This window comes from Dama dama, chromosome 20, assembly GCF_033118175.1.
Source record: "Dama dama isolate Ldn47 chromosome 20, ASM3311817v1, whole genome shotgun sequence".
In the NCBI taxonomy this organism is placed as follows: domain Eukaryota; kingdom Metazoa; phylum Chordata; class Mammalia; order Artiodactyla; family Cervidae; genus Dama; species Dama dama.
The window spans coordinates 30,354,477-30,371,875 of record NC_083700.1 but is presented as its reverse complement, the minus strand read 5'-3'; the positions used below and the strand labels follow the sequence as shown (position 1 = coordinate 30,371,875).

The window sequence follows — 17,399 nt, the reverse complement described above, 5'->3', positions numbered from 1 at the left end:
CAAACACAGTGCTCAGAATTCTAAACTGAGGTAGCCTAGAACTAGAGCCAGGGCTTAACCTGTATTGTGACCTGTATCCCATGACTAATGGCAATCACTGGCAATGTGTGGGCATCTGTATTGTTAATCAGCTTTGTGGTTGATTCCAGTGTATACTTTTGAGATGGGCACAGTATTGGCTGAATGAAGCTAGGCAAGTTATTTAATCTTTCAGTGTCTCAGTTGCTTTTTAAGTAAAATGGGAGGATATTTGTCTTAGAGTTGTGAGTGAATTAAATGAGTTATCAAATGTGCGGCACTGATACAGAGTACCTGTTTAATAAAGAAAAGGTATTGTTACTAAAACAATAAATAAATAAAATTATTCTCACTTGCCAATATTATAGTACAGAGAGAAATTTGGGGTCAGAAGAAATGATAATTCCTCTTTGGCTCCTTCTGATGAATCAACTTCATCCCAGATCTTAACTCATTATGACTCAAAGAAACTTCATTTAGTAGATCTGAAACCTTTATTGACTGTTACTCAGTTTGAGAAAGACAAGGGAAAAACATGTGGTAGCTGGTAAATACTTATTGAGTTGAACTGCAGAAAATAATTTTCATTGTTTACCCACTATTTAATGATGACTTGGTCAGGTGAAGATTATTAATTACTTCCTATGGGTCAGATCCCTCAGCATCTTCTCAGTCTTCATTCTCTTTAACTTAACTTCCTTCTTGAAATTCCCTCCTCCCTTTGCCCTTATTAGTCTATATCATTCTGGTTCTCCTCTTTCCTTTCTGACTTCTCTTTCCCTCTTCGCATTCTTTCTTAATGCCTGTCTGCCTGCTTCTGTCTTCTAATTGTTAATTATCCAACATTCCAAAGTTAAGTCCTCAACTCTGCTCTTCTCACTAAGTACATTTGCTCAGAAACATCATCACAGAAGACATACCAATGTTTTTTAAAATGTATCTAAGTGATTCACATTGAATTATAATTCCAACCCCTATTGGATAACTTTCAAATTTTTTCATCGAGATTTGATTACTAATTTCCAGTCCTGAATTTCCAACCACGTTCTAGACATCTCCACTTAGATGTCTCAAACTGAGCACATCTAAAACTAAAATCATCACTGTCCCTACTGTTATTGCCAACAGCACCATCTTTATCCCAGGCAACCGTACTCTAGAAACAAGAGAGTTACTTTTGGTTCCCCGCTTCCCACAGTTCCCACCTCTAATTCAGTCAGCAAATGTAAATGATTCTTTCCATGCAATATCTTGTATCAGCCTTCTTCCTATGTCCCTAGAGATAACTTAACTCAGGCTTTAAAGCTTGAACTGTTACTGTTGCTTCTGAACTCATCTTCACACCTTTCTCTTTCCCCATTCAAATCTATTAGGTATAATTATCCTAACTTAATCTTACTAAAGTATTGCTTTCTTTATCTCTCTCATGCTAAAAACTACTTCAGCTAATCTCTCTTGCTACTAGAAAAAAAGAAAAACTCCTTAAGCCGGGTTTTTCTGATTCTCCTCAGTTGGATCCCAAGTTAATTTTCCCATATTTCCTACTGTCCTACAGTTATGAGTCTCCCAAAGATTGATATCTAAGTTCTTTCAAGATTGTACAAACTGATGTCACTGACAATTATATGTAACATCACTTCTTTAAAACTATGGGTTTCCTTTCCTTTCTCATAAAAATTTATATACCCAGTACTGCTTCTGCTTTTCTCACCCATGACTATGGACTATTTTTTTCCACAGGGTAAACTAATAGATAGCAATAAGGAAATAGAAAAAGAAAATTTCTCATGTGACTGGCAATAAGAAAAAAAAAAAACTTAAAAAGAAGGGAATCACTATTTTACTTGTTTATATTTCATATAGAGTTTTCACATAATTAGGATGTGTATCTATCTGTAGGAGTTTACTTAACGACACTAATAACTAAGTCATTTTTAAAAATGGGTGAGAAAGGGAGAATCTAAAATAAAGGAATGATGACAAAGAGAGACAGAGATAAGAGAGGTAGGTGAAAATAAAAATTTGTTCCAACAAATCATCCAAATTCATCATTAGATTTCAAAATTAGCTCAGGGTAACTTGATAGCTGAGTCTGCAAGGAGAGGGAAAAAGTTGGGGTCATGAGAGATTTGTTAGTTGGGACTTCATTATACAACAAATCATCAAATATCTACAATCTAATTAAACTGATTCTAAATAATAAATAGATCATTAATCATTATAACAACTCAAAGTATAGAAGAGTATGCTATTTCCAAATAACAATGACAAATGGAACAGACAGCCACTGTCTGCTTATCTGCTGGACCACAAATGCCAGCGTGTATTGTTCTAATGATCATTTTTTTTCTGTTTCTAGAGTTAAATCGGACACAGGCAACCTATATAAAAGCAGGTATATAGTCACTTGTTAAATCCTAGTTTCTTACCATGGTTTGAATTCTTGTGGGTTTTCAGAATTGAATTTAGGAAGAGAGATGCTGAAATGATCTTTATACAGCATATTTTTACACCAAAATGGATGAAAGTGGGCTAGTTTCAGAATTAAAGGATGTAACACAAATACATGAAAGACTATAAAATATTTCCAACTTATGCCAATATCCAAGTTATACCAATTTTCAGCTCTCTCTGATCTTGTGCACCTTTATAATGATAATTTTCAACTAGCCACTGATTCTAGGGCTGCTGAAAAGATGTCAAATCCCAGAGAAGCTCATTCTAAAACTCTCCAGAAGGGTTTATACTGTTATACTGTTTTTGTTTGTCTTGCTTTGCTTACTTGTGGAATGCTTTCCAGGGAGAATGCCATAGCCAAAGTTCTTTTTGAAAGGTATGCCTGAATTGATTTGGCAAAATTTCACAGATAAAAGTTTTATGTGTGTGTAATGTATTACTTTTTAGCTGTCTTGACTGCTACCTTCAACAATGGGAGAGAATGGATTTTTTAAATTAATTAATTTTTTATTGAAGGATAATTGCTTTATAGAATTTTGCTGTTTTCTGTCAAACCTCAGCATGAATCAGCCATAGATATACATATATCCCCTCCCTTTTGAACCTCCCTCCCATCTCCCACCCTATCCCACCCCTCTAGGTTGATACAAAGTCCCTGTCTGAGTTTCCTGAGCCATACAGCAAATTCCCCTTGGCTATCTATTTTACAGATGGTAATGTGAGTTTCCATGTTACTCTTTCCATACATCTCACCCTCTCCTCCCCTCTCCCCATGTCCACAAGTCTATCTCTATGTCTGTTTCTCCATTGCTGCCCTGTAAGTAAATTCTTCAGTACCTTTTTTCTAGATTTCATATATATGCATTAGAATATGATATTTATCTTTCTCTTTCTGACTCACTTCACTCTGTATAATAGGTTCTAGGTTCATCCACCTCATCAGAACTGACTCAAATGCATTCCTTTTTATGGCTGAGTAATATTCCATTGTGTATATGTACCACAACTTCTTTATCCCTTCATCTGTCGGTGGACATCTAGGTTGCTTCTGTGTTCTAGCTATTGTAAATAGTGCTGCAATGAACACTGGGATACATGTGTCTCTTTCAATTTTGGTTTCCTCAGGGTATGTGCATAGGAGTGGGATTGCTGTGTCATATGGTGGTTTTATTCCTAGTTTTTAAAGGAATCTCCATACCGTCTTCCATAGTGGCTGTATCAATTTACATTCCCACCAACAGTGCAAGAGCATTCCCTTTTCTCCACACCCTCTCCAGCATTTATTGTTTGTAGACTTTTTGATGATGGCCATTCTGACTGGTGTGAGGTGATATCTCATAGTAGTTTTGATTTCTATTTCTCTAATAATGAGTAATGTTGAGCACCTTTTCATGTGTTTATTAGCCATCTGTATGTCTCCTTTGGTGAACTGTCTGTTTAGGTCTTTTTCCCACTTTTTGATTGGGTTGTTTGTTTTTCTGACATTGAGTTGTATGAGCTGTTGTATATTTTGGAAATTAATCTTTTGTCAGTTGTTTCATTTGCTATTATTTTCTTCCATTTTGAAGGTTGTCTTTTCACCTTGCTTATAGTTTCCTTTGCTGTGCAAAAGCTTTTCAGTTTAATTGGGTCCCACTTGTTTACTTTTGTTTTTATTTCCATTACTTTAGGAGGTGGGTCATAGAGGATCTTGCTTTGATTTATGTCATCAAGTGTCAAAACAACACTATGTTTTCCTCTAAGAGAATGGATTTTTATTTCCTACTCTGTTCCTTCTCCCAGAGTTATCTGGCTGGATGACAAATGCAGACATTAATTTAGCAAAACATCACATAGGAAATGCCTGAACTGTTAATTTGTAAACTGCGAAAGATTTTTTTTTTTCCCAATGTCTTACCTAAAGGTCAGACTACTGTGAAGGTCTTTTCTCACTCCCCTTCTCTCTCTGCTAGACCCCCCCCCTCTCCCCCGCCACCAGGCTCCAACACTCCACCAGGGAAAAAGCAGAGCCGACCCAGGACAGAGAACTAATAAACCTCACAAGAATAAGAGAAAATCTGAAGGTTGGAAGGAAAAGAGTATAAAAGAGAAAGCAGGGCCATGAGGGTGGGTTGGGTTGGGGGAGAAAAGAGATGGTGAAGGGAGAAAGTATTTCTCTACCAACTGTAAAGTGGATATGAGTTCCCTAAAGGCAGCACCAATGAGAGAAATCAGGGAATGAAGAAAAGCTGCTGAGAGAATAAAGAAAAGGGGCCTCCTGAGTCCTGATCATTTGGAATGTATGAGAAACTGGATTCTGTGCATATGCTTGGTAAGCTAAAAGTATGCTAATTTGGTTTGTGGACTATACCCCTTTCCTTTCTTTCTTTTCTTTTTTTTCTGAATAATGTTTTAATTTTTTTTTTTTTTTTTTTGGCTGTGCTGGGTCTTAGTTGCAGCATGTGGGATTTTCCATCTTCGTTGCACTATGTGGGATCTTTAGTTGGGGCATTTGAACTCTCAGTTGTGGCATGTGGGATCTAGTTCCCTGACCAGGGATTGAACCTAGGCCCTCTGCATTGGGAGCATGGAATCTTTACCACTGAACCACCAGGGAAGTCCCCCCATTTCAAGACAGAAAAACAGAACTTAGGTCCTGGCCATGAAATTGTGGAAATCAGGACTGAATCTATTGCATGCTTTTTTCCATTGGCTAGAAAAGTGATTGCTAGTAAATGAATCAACATCACTCTCAAAAGAGAACAGGAAGAAAGAAGAAAGCACAAGACTGCGTCTGGTGTTCGCACTCTCTGCCTTGAGGGACTACACTACTGTATAGAAAACAGAGCATGAGTTACATCTGGGTGTGGGGAAGTACCAAGTTTGGCCTTCCTGAGCTAGGCAGAAGAGGGGACTCAAAGTTGAAGTGTCTCCAGAGCTTCTTAAGGTAGTTCTGCAGCGCCTTACAATGGCAGGTCAGTATTACCTATTCCAAGCCTCCAACAGGACAGAGACAGCATGAATGCAAAGGAATGGAATTAGGAGCTCAGGCCTCTACATCCAGCAAACAATGCTACCACTAGTAGGAACAGGGAACAAGACTGAACTGGCCCTGAGTGTGCACGCAATCATCTTCAACTAGACAGGCAAACTTACAGAGATCGTGTTGCCACCCATTAGTCAGGTAAGTGAGCAAGTGGGTAAGCAGTAGCTAAACTGGGGTGAGTAAACAGAGTTTCAACTTTAGATCAATAAAATGTAAGGATATGGCAAAAAGAAGTGCATTTAAATGTATTTTAAATGTCCGGTGAATAACTTTAAACGTGGGACTGGATGGTCCTAGGTGGGACTGGAGGCTGAAGATAGAACTGGGAGAAACTAGCTTTACGGATAATATGATATATTTATTCTAGTGGAAGCACTAAAAAAACCTGTACTTTAATGGGTACAATGGAGTAGGAAATGGCAACTCACTTCGCGATTCTTGCCTGGAAAATTGCATGGAGAGAGGAGCCTGGCGGGCTATAATCCACAGTGTTGCAAACAGTCAGACACAACCGAGGGACTGAGCACAATGGGTACAAAAGTCAGGAAATGTCAATAGGTTTGTTCAAGTGATAGGCCAATTCACATAAATGTGTCATTTCTACTCAACAGATGTTTGTGCACTTGCTATACAGGAAGTACTGTGTTCATGACTGCTTGGCTAGTTTTGTTATAAACAAATACAGAACTAGGATGTATCTATATCTTCTCTATAGAGCCAAGATGTATCCAGGTCTTCTCTGGTCTGTCTATGATAAAGTCTTCACAAGTTGCTACAACACCGACCTGACTTCTAGTGCATTATAAACCGACATTAGCACTTGACCTTCAGGACTGGATATCTTCTTTCTGTTAGGGTTCATTGAATGCTTCATATTTAATAAATGTCTTTGTATTAATAAATTCCATATTTACCTTTTCTACAAAAGCACCTCATATCCAGGAAGCATAAAATTCTTTTTTTTTTTTTTTTGGCTTTTTATTGTTTAAATGGAACCCAACAACACTAAAGGAAAAATTTTAATATAGATTTTTAAAATAAAAAGTAATGCATATGAATTGCAGAAATTTTAGAATATATAGAACCCATAAAAGGTGATTAAAAATCATCTTATCTATAACCCTCAGAGTTAATTATTCTTAATATTTTGAGATATTACACTCCATCCTTTTATTCACACGTGTGTAATGAAGATGGGCTCATACAGCACGTAGGGTTTTGTAACTTGCTCTCTTTACTTAACAATTTGCATTCTTCTACATTATGTGTGGGCCTCCCTGGTGGCTTAGACATTAAAGAATCCACCTGCAGACTCTTCTATTGTATGAGATGCAACATAAGTTACTTACCCATTCCTTTATACTCTTGGACATTTAGGTTGCTTTCAATCTTCCTAAACAATCCAGCAATATTACAATAGGTGGCCAGAAGCAATATAAATATCTATCTTTCATTATTTCCTTCACATGAATTCTTAGGAGTGTTCAACGAATTTGCCTGTTTTGAAGGCTTTTTATCCATGTTACAAAATATACAAATTTTGCCTCCAGAAAGTTATAACAGCAATGTTTGAGACGAGTATACCAGCCATGTAGAAGACTGCATAATTCTAAATGCTGGCCAACATAAAGATTATGATGTTTTAAGTATAGGTGCATTTGGTAGGTAGTGTTATTAGTTGCATTTTATGTTATTTGAATTTCCCTCTGCAGTTTCTTCTCTCCAAAACAGTTTTTAGAAGGAAGAAAATACACTGTAATTGCATCACCCTACCTATATGAAACTGTGTTCCTATTTCTGTATTCACATCCAGTCTTTGAACAAATACATATAGACATCCAACAAACTCATATATGCATATTTAGCACACTTGCCATTCTCTAAACTCACTTTTCCCACATGATCATACTTTTTTTTAACCCATGCTGTTTAAATCAAGATGCCTCAACTACCCCAATGTAGAAAAGAAAAAAGCATCTAAGGAGTTTTAACCATAAAGGAATGCATCAAATTGACCAGCATGAAACATATAACCAAGCCTTAACCCATATTTAACACAATGGCTGAAAAGCACATGTAATAAAACCACAGTTGGTTTTAGTAGTTGACCAAAGTGAATACCTATTCCCTTGTAAATTATCATTGATTGGATTAAAAAATACGTTAATGGAGGAGGATGATCCTCATTAAGTTTAGAAGAAGGAAAATAAAGTCACTAGTGTCCAGAAAAAAGTGGTGAACACCATCCTGAGGGTTCAAACAAAGAGATGAAGACATCATATACCATCACAGTTGAGGTCACTAAAGTCACCATGCTCATCAAGCAGCTTTCTATCACTGGCTTCTCATGTAAGTTTCTCTCCAAATTCAGAGAATATGCTGGCCAGTCAATACAAACTTCTATTCTGACAATAATTTTTCTCCACCTAATTTTAGTAAATTGGCATTCTTGTTTTTGGTGAATTTCATATGTATTTGCCTGATTCTGATCAACTCTCAGTGTACTGACAGAATTGATTTTTTAGACCAAGAAAGCTTAAGTCAAGACACTGAACTATGGTGACTCAAAATAGTTACTACTACCCTAAGTGACTACTTGGTCTCTCTCAGTGCACTCTGTGATCACAACAGTAATTGCATATATTAAACCTTGGCAGAATTCATAAAAATGGGACTTCAGTGGTCTAGCAGTTAAGACTACGTTCTACTGCAGGGGGCATGGGTTTGATCCCTGGTTAGGGAAGCTCTGCCTGCCACACAGTATGGTGTTAAAAAAATGTTTTTATAAAGAATTCATAAAAGTGATTAGAAAAAATTAAGACCCAGCTACATGCAACTAAATGAATTTTAGAAATACAGTGTAGAGTGAAAAAGGAAAATATTAAAAATGTATATATGACATTTTATTTACATAGAATTCAAAAACAGGTAAAATTAATCTCTTGCTTAGTGATATATAGGCCTTGAAGCTATGCAAAACAAAGGAAAAAATAATCATGTGATGGTGTTTACCTCTAGTCAGGTGGAAGTTGAGGGGAATTATGATCTGGAAAGACACCTAAAGGATTTCTGGGGTGTGGGCAATGTTCTATTTCTTGATCTGAGTGGTACTTATATAGATACCTGCTTTATTACTAATTGTTAAATTGTATGCGTGTGTTTAAAGCACTTTCCTGTGTATATGTTATATTCTACAGTTCTCTTTAAGAAGTTGAGTGTTGTGCTGTGATAAGTCGCTTCAGTCATGTCCGACTCTTTGCGACCCTATGAATTGTAACCCACCAGGCTCCTCTGTCCATGGGATTCTCTAGGCAAGAATACTGGAGTGGGTTGCCATGCCCTCCTCCAGGGGATCTTCCTGACCCAGGGATTGAACCTGCACCTCTTGTGTCTCCTGCTTTGGCAGGCAGGTTCTTTACCACTAACTCCACCTGGGAAGATGGATGGATAAACTGGAAGCAATGGAGTGAGGAGATGTGGAGGAGACCAAGAGCACAAGCTCAAAAGTTAAATGGTTTTATTTCAAATCCGAGTTCTACAACTTATGATCTCCATGACATTAGGTAAGTTGTTTGATTTCTCTTTGATTTCTCAGTGTCTACCACGTAGCAAATACTTTTCTAGTTGTTGAGGACATCAAGATAAGCAGAAGTAAATCTGAGCCTTGCCTTTGTGGAGCTTCAGTCTGATGGGAAAGCAGACATTAATCAAATAACAATACAAACTAATGTATAATTGGAACTGTGATAAATGTTATGAACACTTTACTAAAGCTGGGGACTGGGGAGAAACTTTTAAAAAATGACAGATGGTGCTGAGGGCTTATTTGATTTATTTAGGGAGGTCAAGGAAGGCTTCTCTGAGAAAATGGAGTTGCTTAATCGGGTCTGACTCTTTGTGACCCCGTGGACTGTAGCCCACCAGGCTTCTCCGTCCATGGGATTTTCCAGGCAAGAGTACTGGAGTGGGCTGCCATTTCCTTCTCCATCTCTGAGAAAGTAACCATCGAATTGATATCTGAAGAATTATGAAGTGTTAAGTAAGTAAAGAGGAGAGTGAAGGAATATTCAAAGCAGAGGTAACAGAATGTGTACAAAATCCTGTGGCAGAGAAAACATAACAAGGACAAGAAACTGAGCATGCTGTAAAAAGCTGGAGAACTCGGCAGTGGGTCCGTGTGGGACTTTATTAGCGTTCATTACAAATGGCTCTTTGGGAATTAAATAAGGCTCTGTTCATGAAGCACTCAAGCAGAGAGTCTGGAACATGATTCAATGGTTAGCTATTATGGAAAATACATGAACAGTAAGTTTATATGAGGAAATGCAGATTGAAAATAGTGATGAAAAGTTTTCAGGCTCGGAAATCAAATAAACAAAAGTAACATAACAAAGTACTATTTTACACTAATTAAATTTAAAAAGTAAAACATGATTTTACCTGATGTAGTTTAAGTAGAGAGGCTAATAAGCCTTGGAATCAAACATATCAGAGTTCCAAATCCTGGTTTTGCTATTTCAAGGATAAGATGAAAATAATTACTTCCTCTTGGGGTTGTTGTAGTGATTAAGATCATATATGGTAAACCACTTTGATAGCCTAGCATATGATAAGCAGTCAAAAAATTTATCTATTACTATCTTTTTTAGATATTAACTGAGACTAGCAAGGTAGTTCATTAGTCGCTAAGTCGTGTCTGACTCTTCCCAATCTCATAGCCCACCAGGCTTCTGTGTCCATGGGAATTCCCAGAAAAGAATCCTGGAATGGGTTGCCATTTTCTTCTCTAGGGAATCTTCCTGACCCAGGGATCGAACCCCAGGCTCCTGCATTGCAAGCAGTTTCCTGCATTGCAGGCTGACTCTTTACCTACTGAGCTACCCGGGGAGTGCTGGTGGTAGAGAATATGATAAATTCAGATACTACTACAAGTTAAAAAAAAAACTCTCTTGGAAATACATTTGGCAAAACTTAACCAATTAAATGCTAATACTCTTTGGTCCAGTAATAACACTTTTGGTCATCTAGCTCCAGGATATAATCCAAACAAAGGGGAAAACCACATGGACATCTATTGCGGTGTTATCAATATTCATGAAAAATGAGAAATAACCTCAGTTTCCAGCAACAGAAAAATAAATTATTTGGGTGCCTACCTCATGTCAGGCATTTTATATATTCTATTCACAGAAATTTAGCAAAGTGAATATTATTTTTGTTACCACTTCTTTTTTTTTTTTTTTTGGTGGGAGGCCGTGTCTGTTCTTAGTTGCAGCATGTGCAATCTTTCCGTTGAGGCATGTGGGCTTATGGAGGAGGAAATGGCAAACCATTCCAATATTCTTCCCTGGAAAATCCCATGGACAGAGAAGCCTGGTGGGCTACAGTCCATGGGGTCACAAAGAGTCAGATACAACCTAGTGTCTGAGCATACATACAGGCTTAGTTGCCACAAAGTATGTGGGATCTTAGTTCCCTAACCAGGGATGGAACCTCTGTCCGCTGCATTGGAAGGCAGATTCTTAATCACTGGACCACTAGGGAAGTCTAGTTACTACTTAGATTCTTTGTTCAAGGTCACATAACTAATAACAGACAGAACGCAAATTTAAACCCAGATTTATATGACTCCAAAGTTGTTACAAGAACAGAAAAACTGCCTTAACTCGAAAGTAAATTCCACCACTCTCTGCCTATGTGACCCTGAGCAAGTCAGTTAACCTCTCTGGGTCTCAGTTTCCTCATCCATAAAATGAAAATAATAACAGTGCCTTCCTCAATAGATTATATGAGTTGACATATAAAAGTGTTTAGAACAGTTTCTATAAGAGGTATAAAAGTATTAGCTATTACTTTATTATATTTTCATCATATTATCCTGCATCAAAAGTCATTAATATAGATTTTAATCAATATGATAATTTTGTTGCAATAAAGTGAAAATATGAGAATATAAAATAATAGCTATACTTATAATTACAATGATATGAAAAGCATCCTATGAAAGGACAAAAACTAGAATTTTTATACCCCCTAAAATTTTAGTTGTTGGGATGTGGGTACTATGGTGAATTTATTTTCTTTTAACTTGTAATAGCATTGTTTTATAAAAATAACAATAAAGGTTTTATTTTTTTTAAGAAATTTTCAATAGTATGATTACATAATGCTATTTCTGCCATATAGAAACTATGCTAACTAGGGACTTGCCTTTAGGCTAGGTTCTGTGAGGGACTCAGGGTTATTGGCTGAAGCAAGATGTTATTGCATAAGGATTAATTTCACAGACTCTGATATGACAGATCCAGGTTAAATTTCATATCTATGGCTGAGCAGCTGAGTGAACTTAAGCCAATTATTTAACCTCTTAGAGCCACATTCTCCTTATCCATAAGCCAGAGATCAGAACTACCTCATAGGTTTTTTTTTTTTAATGAGTAATAAATAAGATAATGGACGTGATGCTTCCTTGACATCCCACCAAGACTATCACAATTATAATTAAATATTTAATAGAGTAATTAGTTGTTTAATGTCTGCCTCTCTAAGACATCTCTAATGTCTTAAAAAGATAAGCTCCACTAAAGCATGGAGTATCACAGAACCAGTATCCAGCACAATGCTTTGCACATAGTAAGCACTCAATAAATATTTGAATGAAGGCATGAGAACCTTATAGGAGTGGTCAGTGACAGTTTCAACTACAGAAGTATTATTGAGAGACTTCCCTGGTGGTCCAGCGGTTAAGAATGCCAGTGCAGTGGACACAGGTTTAATCCCTGGTCTGGGAAGATTCCACATGCTATGGGGCAACTAAGCCCATGTGCTACAACTAGTGAAGCTCACATGCTCTATAGCCCGCAAGCCACAACTACTGAGCCCACATGCAGCAACTACTGAAGCCCGTGTGCCCTAGAGTCCATGCTCCACAACAAGAGAAGCCGCTGCGATGAGAAGCCAGAGCGCTGCAGCTCGAGTAGCCCCCCACTTGCTGCAACTAGAGAAAGCCTGAGTGCATCAATGAAGACCCAGTGCAGCCAAAAATAATAATAAATAAATAAAAGATAAATAAAAATTTTAGACAACAACAAAATACAAGGATTATTGAGTTTAGCCTTAGCTTGGGAAAAAGACCTTGGCATGGGAAAAGGACCAAAGCAGTACAGTACCGGCTCTAGCTGTCATAGCAGGACTTTGTGCGCTGCACAAAGATACTTGGCCAAGGGGGAAGTGGGGACTGATATCTAAACCATGAACCCAGTGGGGGCAGGGTGTACAGAGTATCTACCTGGAAGTAGAGCTATCTTTCGATAATTCCCGCAGAAAGGAAGTGATGTGAAGTCGCTAAGTCCTGTCCGACTCTTTGTGACCCCATGGACTGTAGCTTACCAGACTCCTCCATCCAAGGGATTTTCCAGGCAAGAGTACTGGAGTGGGTTGCTATTTCCTTCTCCAGGGGATCTTCCCAACCCAGGGATTGAACCCAGGTCTCCCGCATTGTAGGCAGACGCTTTACCATCTGAGCCACCAGGGAAGTCAATTCCTGCAGAGACACTCCTATTTAGGCCAGCAGTGGCCATGTGTCATAGAATCAGCCCTCAAATTTCAGAAACATCAAGTCCTGGGAAAATATATTCAGTATTCAGAGCTGAAGATGGAATGGGGACATGACCATGTGGAAAGCCTTCCTATTAAAAAGCAGTATTTACCTTGTCCCAGCCAGCATCCTGGCCCCATTCACCGCACCCCCCCCCCCCGCCCCCCGCCAAGCTAGTCTCTCTGGTATCTCAGCTGAACATTTAGGTGGGGCTGAGGGAAAGACTGTTTTTCCACTGGAGGACATGAGTCAGTGAACAGTGAGGTTCCACTTAATCACCACCCAAAAACAAGGTTCTTAAAATTAGGAGCTAGAAAAGCAAGGAAGTGATTAATATAAAACCCAGGAGAGTGATTATTCCTTGGGCAGGGCAGGGTAGGGTGGGTGTGGGGGCGAGGGACCTGATGAGGAAGGGACACATAGAGGTCTTCTGGGGCTGACAATATTCTGTTCTTTGACCTGAGTGGTGGTTGCTTTACAATTATACTTGGGTTTTATGTAGTTTCCTAAATGTGTATTATCACAATTTTAAACAGCTGGAAAAAACACAAACTATAAAAGGTTTTTAAGCAGGGAAAAAAAAATAACCAGATCACTTGGTGGTATTAAAAGATCACTTGGGTGTCAAACGGAAAATTGATTGAAGGTAGGGCAAGGCTAGAGCAGAGAAAACAGGAGGTGAGGTAGCTGCTATAATTTGGTGAGAGGTTATAATGACTGAGCTAAGAAGAGGTAAAATATCAGAGAGGTAGTCTATAATACTTTCTTTTTCTTTTTTTTTTATATATTACTTTCTAAAACGCAACCAAAATAAAACAGAGGCTGCCCCTGCCCCCTCAGCTCGCTTCTTACCTCTCTGTATTGGAGATATTTGGCTCAGGAGTTCTAGCCCAGGGCCAGGTACATGTTTAAGACACATAGTCCAGGCTTTCCTCCTCTCTCTCCCTGCTAACTCTACTAGAGGGACTCAGACTGTCTGGCCAATGGCAACTAGAGTGTCATTTTTCATGACACCACGGTATTATCCAAGTTGAGCTGACACAGGGGTTTCTATCAATAATATGAGATCACATCATAATATCTAATCACTGGAGAATCTGCAGACTGTTTTCACATCTTACTATCTGGTCGGGAAGATCCCTTGGAGGAGAGCATGGCAACCCACTCCAGTATTCTTGCCTGGAGAATCCCATGGTCAGAGAAGTCTGGTGGGCTATAGTACAGAGGGTCACACAGAGTCAGACACGACTAAAACAACTTAGCACAAACACATCAGAATGTTAGCTCCATGAGGGCAAAGGTTTTTTGTTCACTGCTATCTCCTCAGTGCCTGGAACTAAACTTGATACATAGCACGTGCCCAATAAATTTACTGAATGAATGGTCACAGTTAAGTATTAGTATTGATCTTTAGTCTTCACAATAATCTTGTGCAGAGAGGTAGGACATAAATTATTATCCCCGTTTCAGAACTCAGAAAATAGAGACTCAGTGAGATTAAGGAACATGCCAAGTAGTTGATAATTTGGTTGATGACAGTCATGATTTAATTTTAGACTTCACACTTAAATTCTCTTATTTTTTCAATATCCTCACAATTGAAAAGGTAAGGTTTGAAGTCCTTACAGAGCTGAAACACCAGCTGGATGTATTCCAAAATACATGATAAGTAAGCACTCTCAGACATCCTATGTCATCTGATGTGCTGGGTTATTAGATGAATGAGGCTGACCCAGTTGCCACTGCATCAATAAGCACCGTTCCACAAGAGGAAATACAGTGTCCCTCTAGGTAATCAAACCTTAGGCTACCTTGTACCTGTGTTTCTTCCCATCTCCCTCACCTTTCTCTACTCTCCATCCTAGCCATTCCACCCCTCCAAGCAAAAGAAGATTAAGGAAACCCTGTTACTGTAAAAGCACATGTTCTCTTATTTTTTTCTTCATTAAAAAAAAGCAAAAATGAATATGGCAGAAAGTAGTTAGGGTGCTCTTCAAGAGTTTTTGTCATCCAAATGGAACCCACAGGAGGGTTCCATAAAAGCATAGTGCTCCATGACAAGTTAGTCTTGGTTTCTTTCCTTTTGACATTAATTAAAATTAGCTGTTTGAAGTATAAACCCAACTCAGATACCTGAGAACTCCAGATGTTCAATTAATATCTTATTTATGCAACTGGAATATGTATGTCATCTACAGGAGTCCTAGTCAAAGTCTAAGAACTAGCAAGCAAAATATTTAAAACTGCATTTTGGAGAGAATGTCTAGAATACACACAAACCACTTAGAGAAATCAAACTTTTAGGTTGCCTTCTTCCCCTGAAAGTTCTGAAATTCACTTTATCCGAAGAACAATTTGATCTATGAGAGTTGAACCACTGTCATCAAACAGTCTATGTAACTAGTCTGAGAGTGTCACACATAGAACTTACCAGAAATTCACTAGCAAACTCCTCTTTGTTACTTTTCCTGTGTTGTGCCTCATCCAGGAACTTCTGCAGAATTTCTCTTTGGTCCATGCTGCAGGAGAAGAGAGACAGTCTACGAGTGGGTTAAGGGAGGGCATGTCAGATGTGTGTCATGGCCGAGACAGCACTGAGAAGCCACTGCAGCCGCTTGAGCAGAGCATGTTGAAGGCTGTGGTTTACTGACTTCATCACCAGCCCTAGAGGAAATTAGTATGTAACCAGCCTCTGTGGTCACACAACAAAGCCAGCACCCTCACTCCTGGGCCCTAGCGCCTTCCTTCTCAAGAAAGCAACCTGGTTGCAGTTTTTAACAAACAAGAGGGTAGCTAGAACACAATGTATGTCTGGTCTGCTTATCTCTGAGACTACTCCATTCAATTTCCTGTAAGCAAACTTCATCATTTTTCTTGCTTCCTAGAGAAAAGGCAGAATTACAGGTTTCCTGGGTGGTTTCTGCCACCTCCCATTTCCCCAGTGAGCACAAAAACCCTGTTGACACCTTCTATTTCCTCATGTCCCAAAAGAACTCTGTAAAAGTTCTTGTGGGCCCAGAAGAGGAGACAGTTTGGAGACACTGTTTGGAGTTAAGACACCTTCTAAAGCTTTCTTGTCAGTGTGATCAGTGGCAAACGTCTGTCCATCAGAGAAGGCATTTTTGTTGAATTTTTGCTTCTGCCATATAGACCTAACTCTCTTTCAGATGAAGCAAAGTCAGCTGCTTCTGAGAGTCTGTGTCTCTCCCAGGGCTGGGGAAGTGCTCACCTCCAGTAAGGGAAGTGCAGCTGATTTCAGGACCCCCACCCCCACCTTCCAGCACTTTCTGAGCTTCATTTTGTTTCTGGATATAAAGACTAAGAGCCCTGGTCTACATGGGATCCACGAGCACAGTGGCCCCCATGAAGAGGACCTGACCAGGAAGTTGGCACAAAATCCCCCGTATTAATGCTAGTAAAATATGAGGGAGCAGAAAGAGGGTAACCAGGCAAGAATACTGGAGAGGGTGGCCACATCCTCCTCCAGCAGATCTTCCTGACCCAGGGATCAAGCCCAGGTCTCCTACGTCTCCTGCAGCGGCAGGTAGGTTCTTTACCACTAGTGCCACTTGGGAAGTCCCAGTAAAATATGAAGGAACAGAAAAAGCGTCAAATCAACCACTTGGCTGACAACAGTACACCTTTTAGGGCAGAAAGCTTGAAGAACTATTTCTATAGAAGATATTAATACTCTGCAACCAAAGCCTGGAGAAAAGCCATTGTTTCTGGAAGCCACACTGTTCATGTAGGGTGTGGGCCCTGCTAGGAAGGCTATTCTAGAAAAAACTCCCATGTTTCAGCTTACATGAGTTCTCTCCTCAATGGGTACAAAAAACCTACCCAAGTGTGTCTCATTTGGTGTGATAACAAACCAAAAATCAGTATAACATCTCTATTTGAGGACAGAAGATCAGTAAATGTTAACAAAATGGGTCTGAAATAATCGTGAAGAAAATTTGGAAATGTGCTGTTAGAACTTCCTCTGTTTGCTATTAGCAATCCTTTCTGTTTTGCAACATTATTCAAACTTCCTTTAGGAAATGATTCTAAACACTATTCAGCTGCATCTACTTTATTGAGCCTTATAACAGGGAAGGAAAGGTCACTGAGGTATCTTGCTTACAGGCAACGTATAAGTCAATGAAGAATTTCAATTCAGATCCACCTAATAAAATGAACCGTATCTTCAACACTTGCTGAGAGCAGAATGTTGGGAGAGTGTGTGATATCCTTGGTTCTACCTCACTGCAACAAAGATTTCAAACAGCGGACCAATGTTACAGCTCTACAGCTCGGTTAGAG

The 17,399-nt window shown here is 38.9% G+C and overlaps 1 protein-coding gene across 3 annotated transcripts in view; it reads right to left on the bottom strand.

Moving 5' to 3' along the window:
• The window catches only part of PTPN22 (protein tyrosine phosphatase non-receptor type 22), a 56,306-nt gene extending 40,510 nt beyond the window's left edge, over positions 1-15,796 (bottom strand). Inside the window, exons 1-2 of one of the 3 annotated variants that reach the window (XM_061121101.1) lie at positions 15,529-15,679; positions 9,941-10,012 (exon numbers count right to left, since the gene is read on the bottom strand). Coding sequence is in view for 1 of the 3 variants with exons in the window: in XM_061121099.1 (XP_060977082.1) it covers positions 15,529-15,615 (87 nt within the window). In the remaining 2 variants the exon portion in view is untranslated. Of the gene's footprint in view, positions 1-5,928; positions 6,014-9,940; positions 10,013-15,528 lie in introns of those variants that run through there. The other 2 variants (XM_061121099.1, XM_061121102.1) reach the window with 2 other exon arrangements.
• Between the last annotated feature and the right edge of the window lie 1,603 nt (positions 15,797-17,399).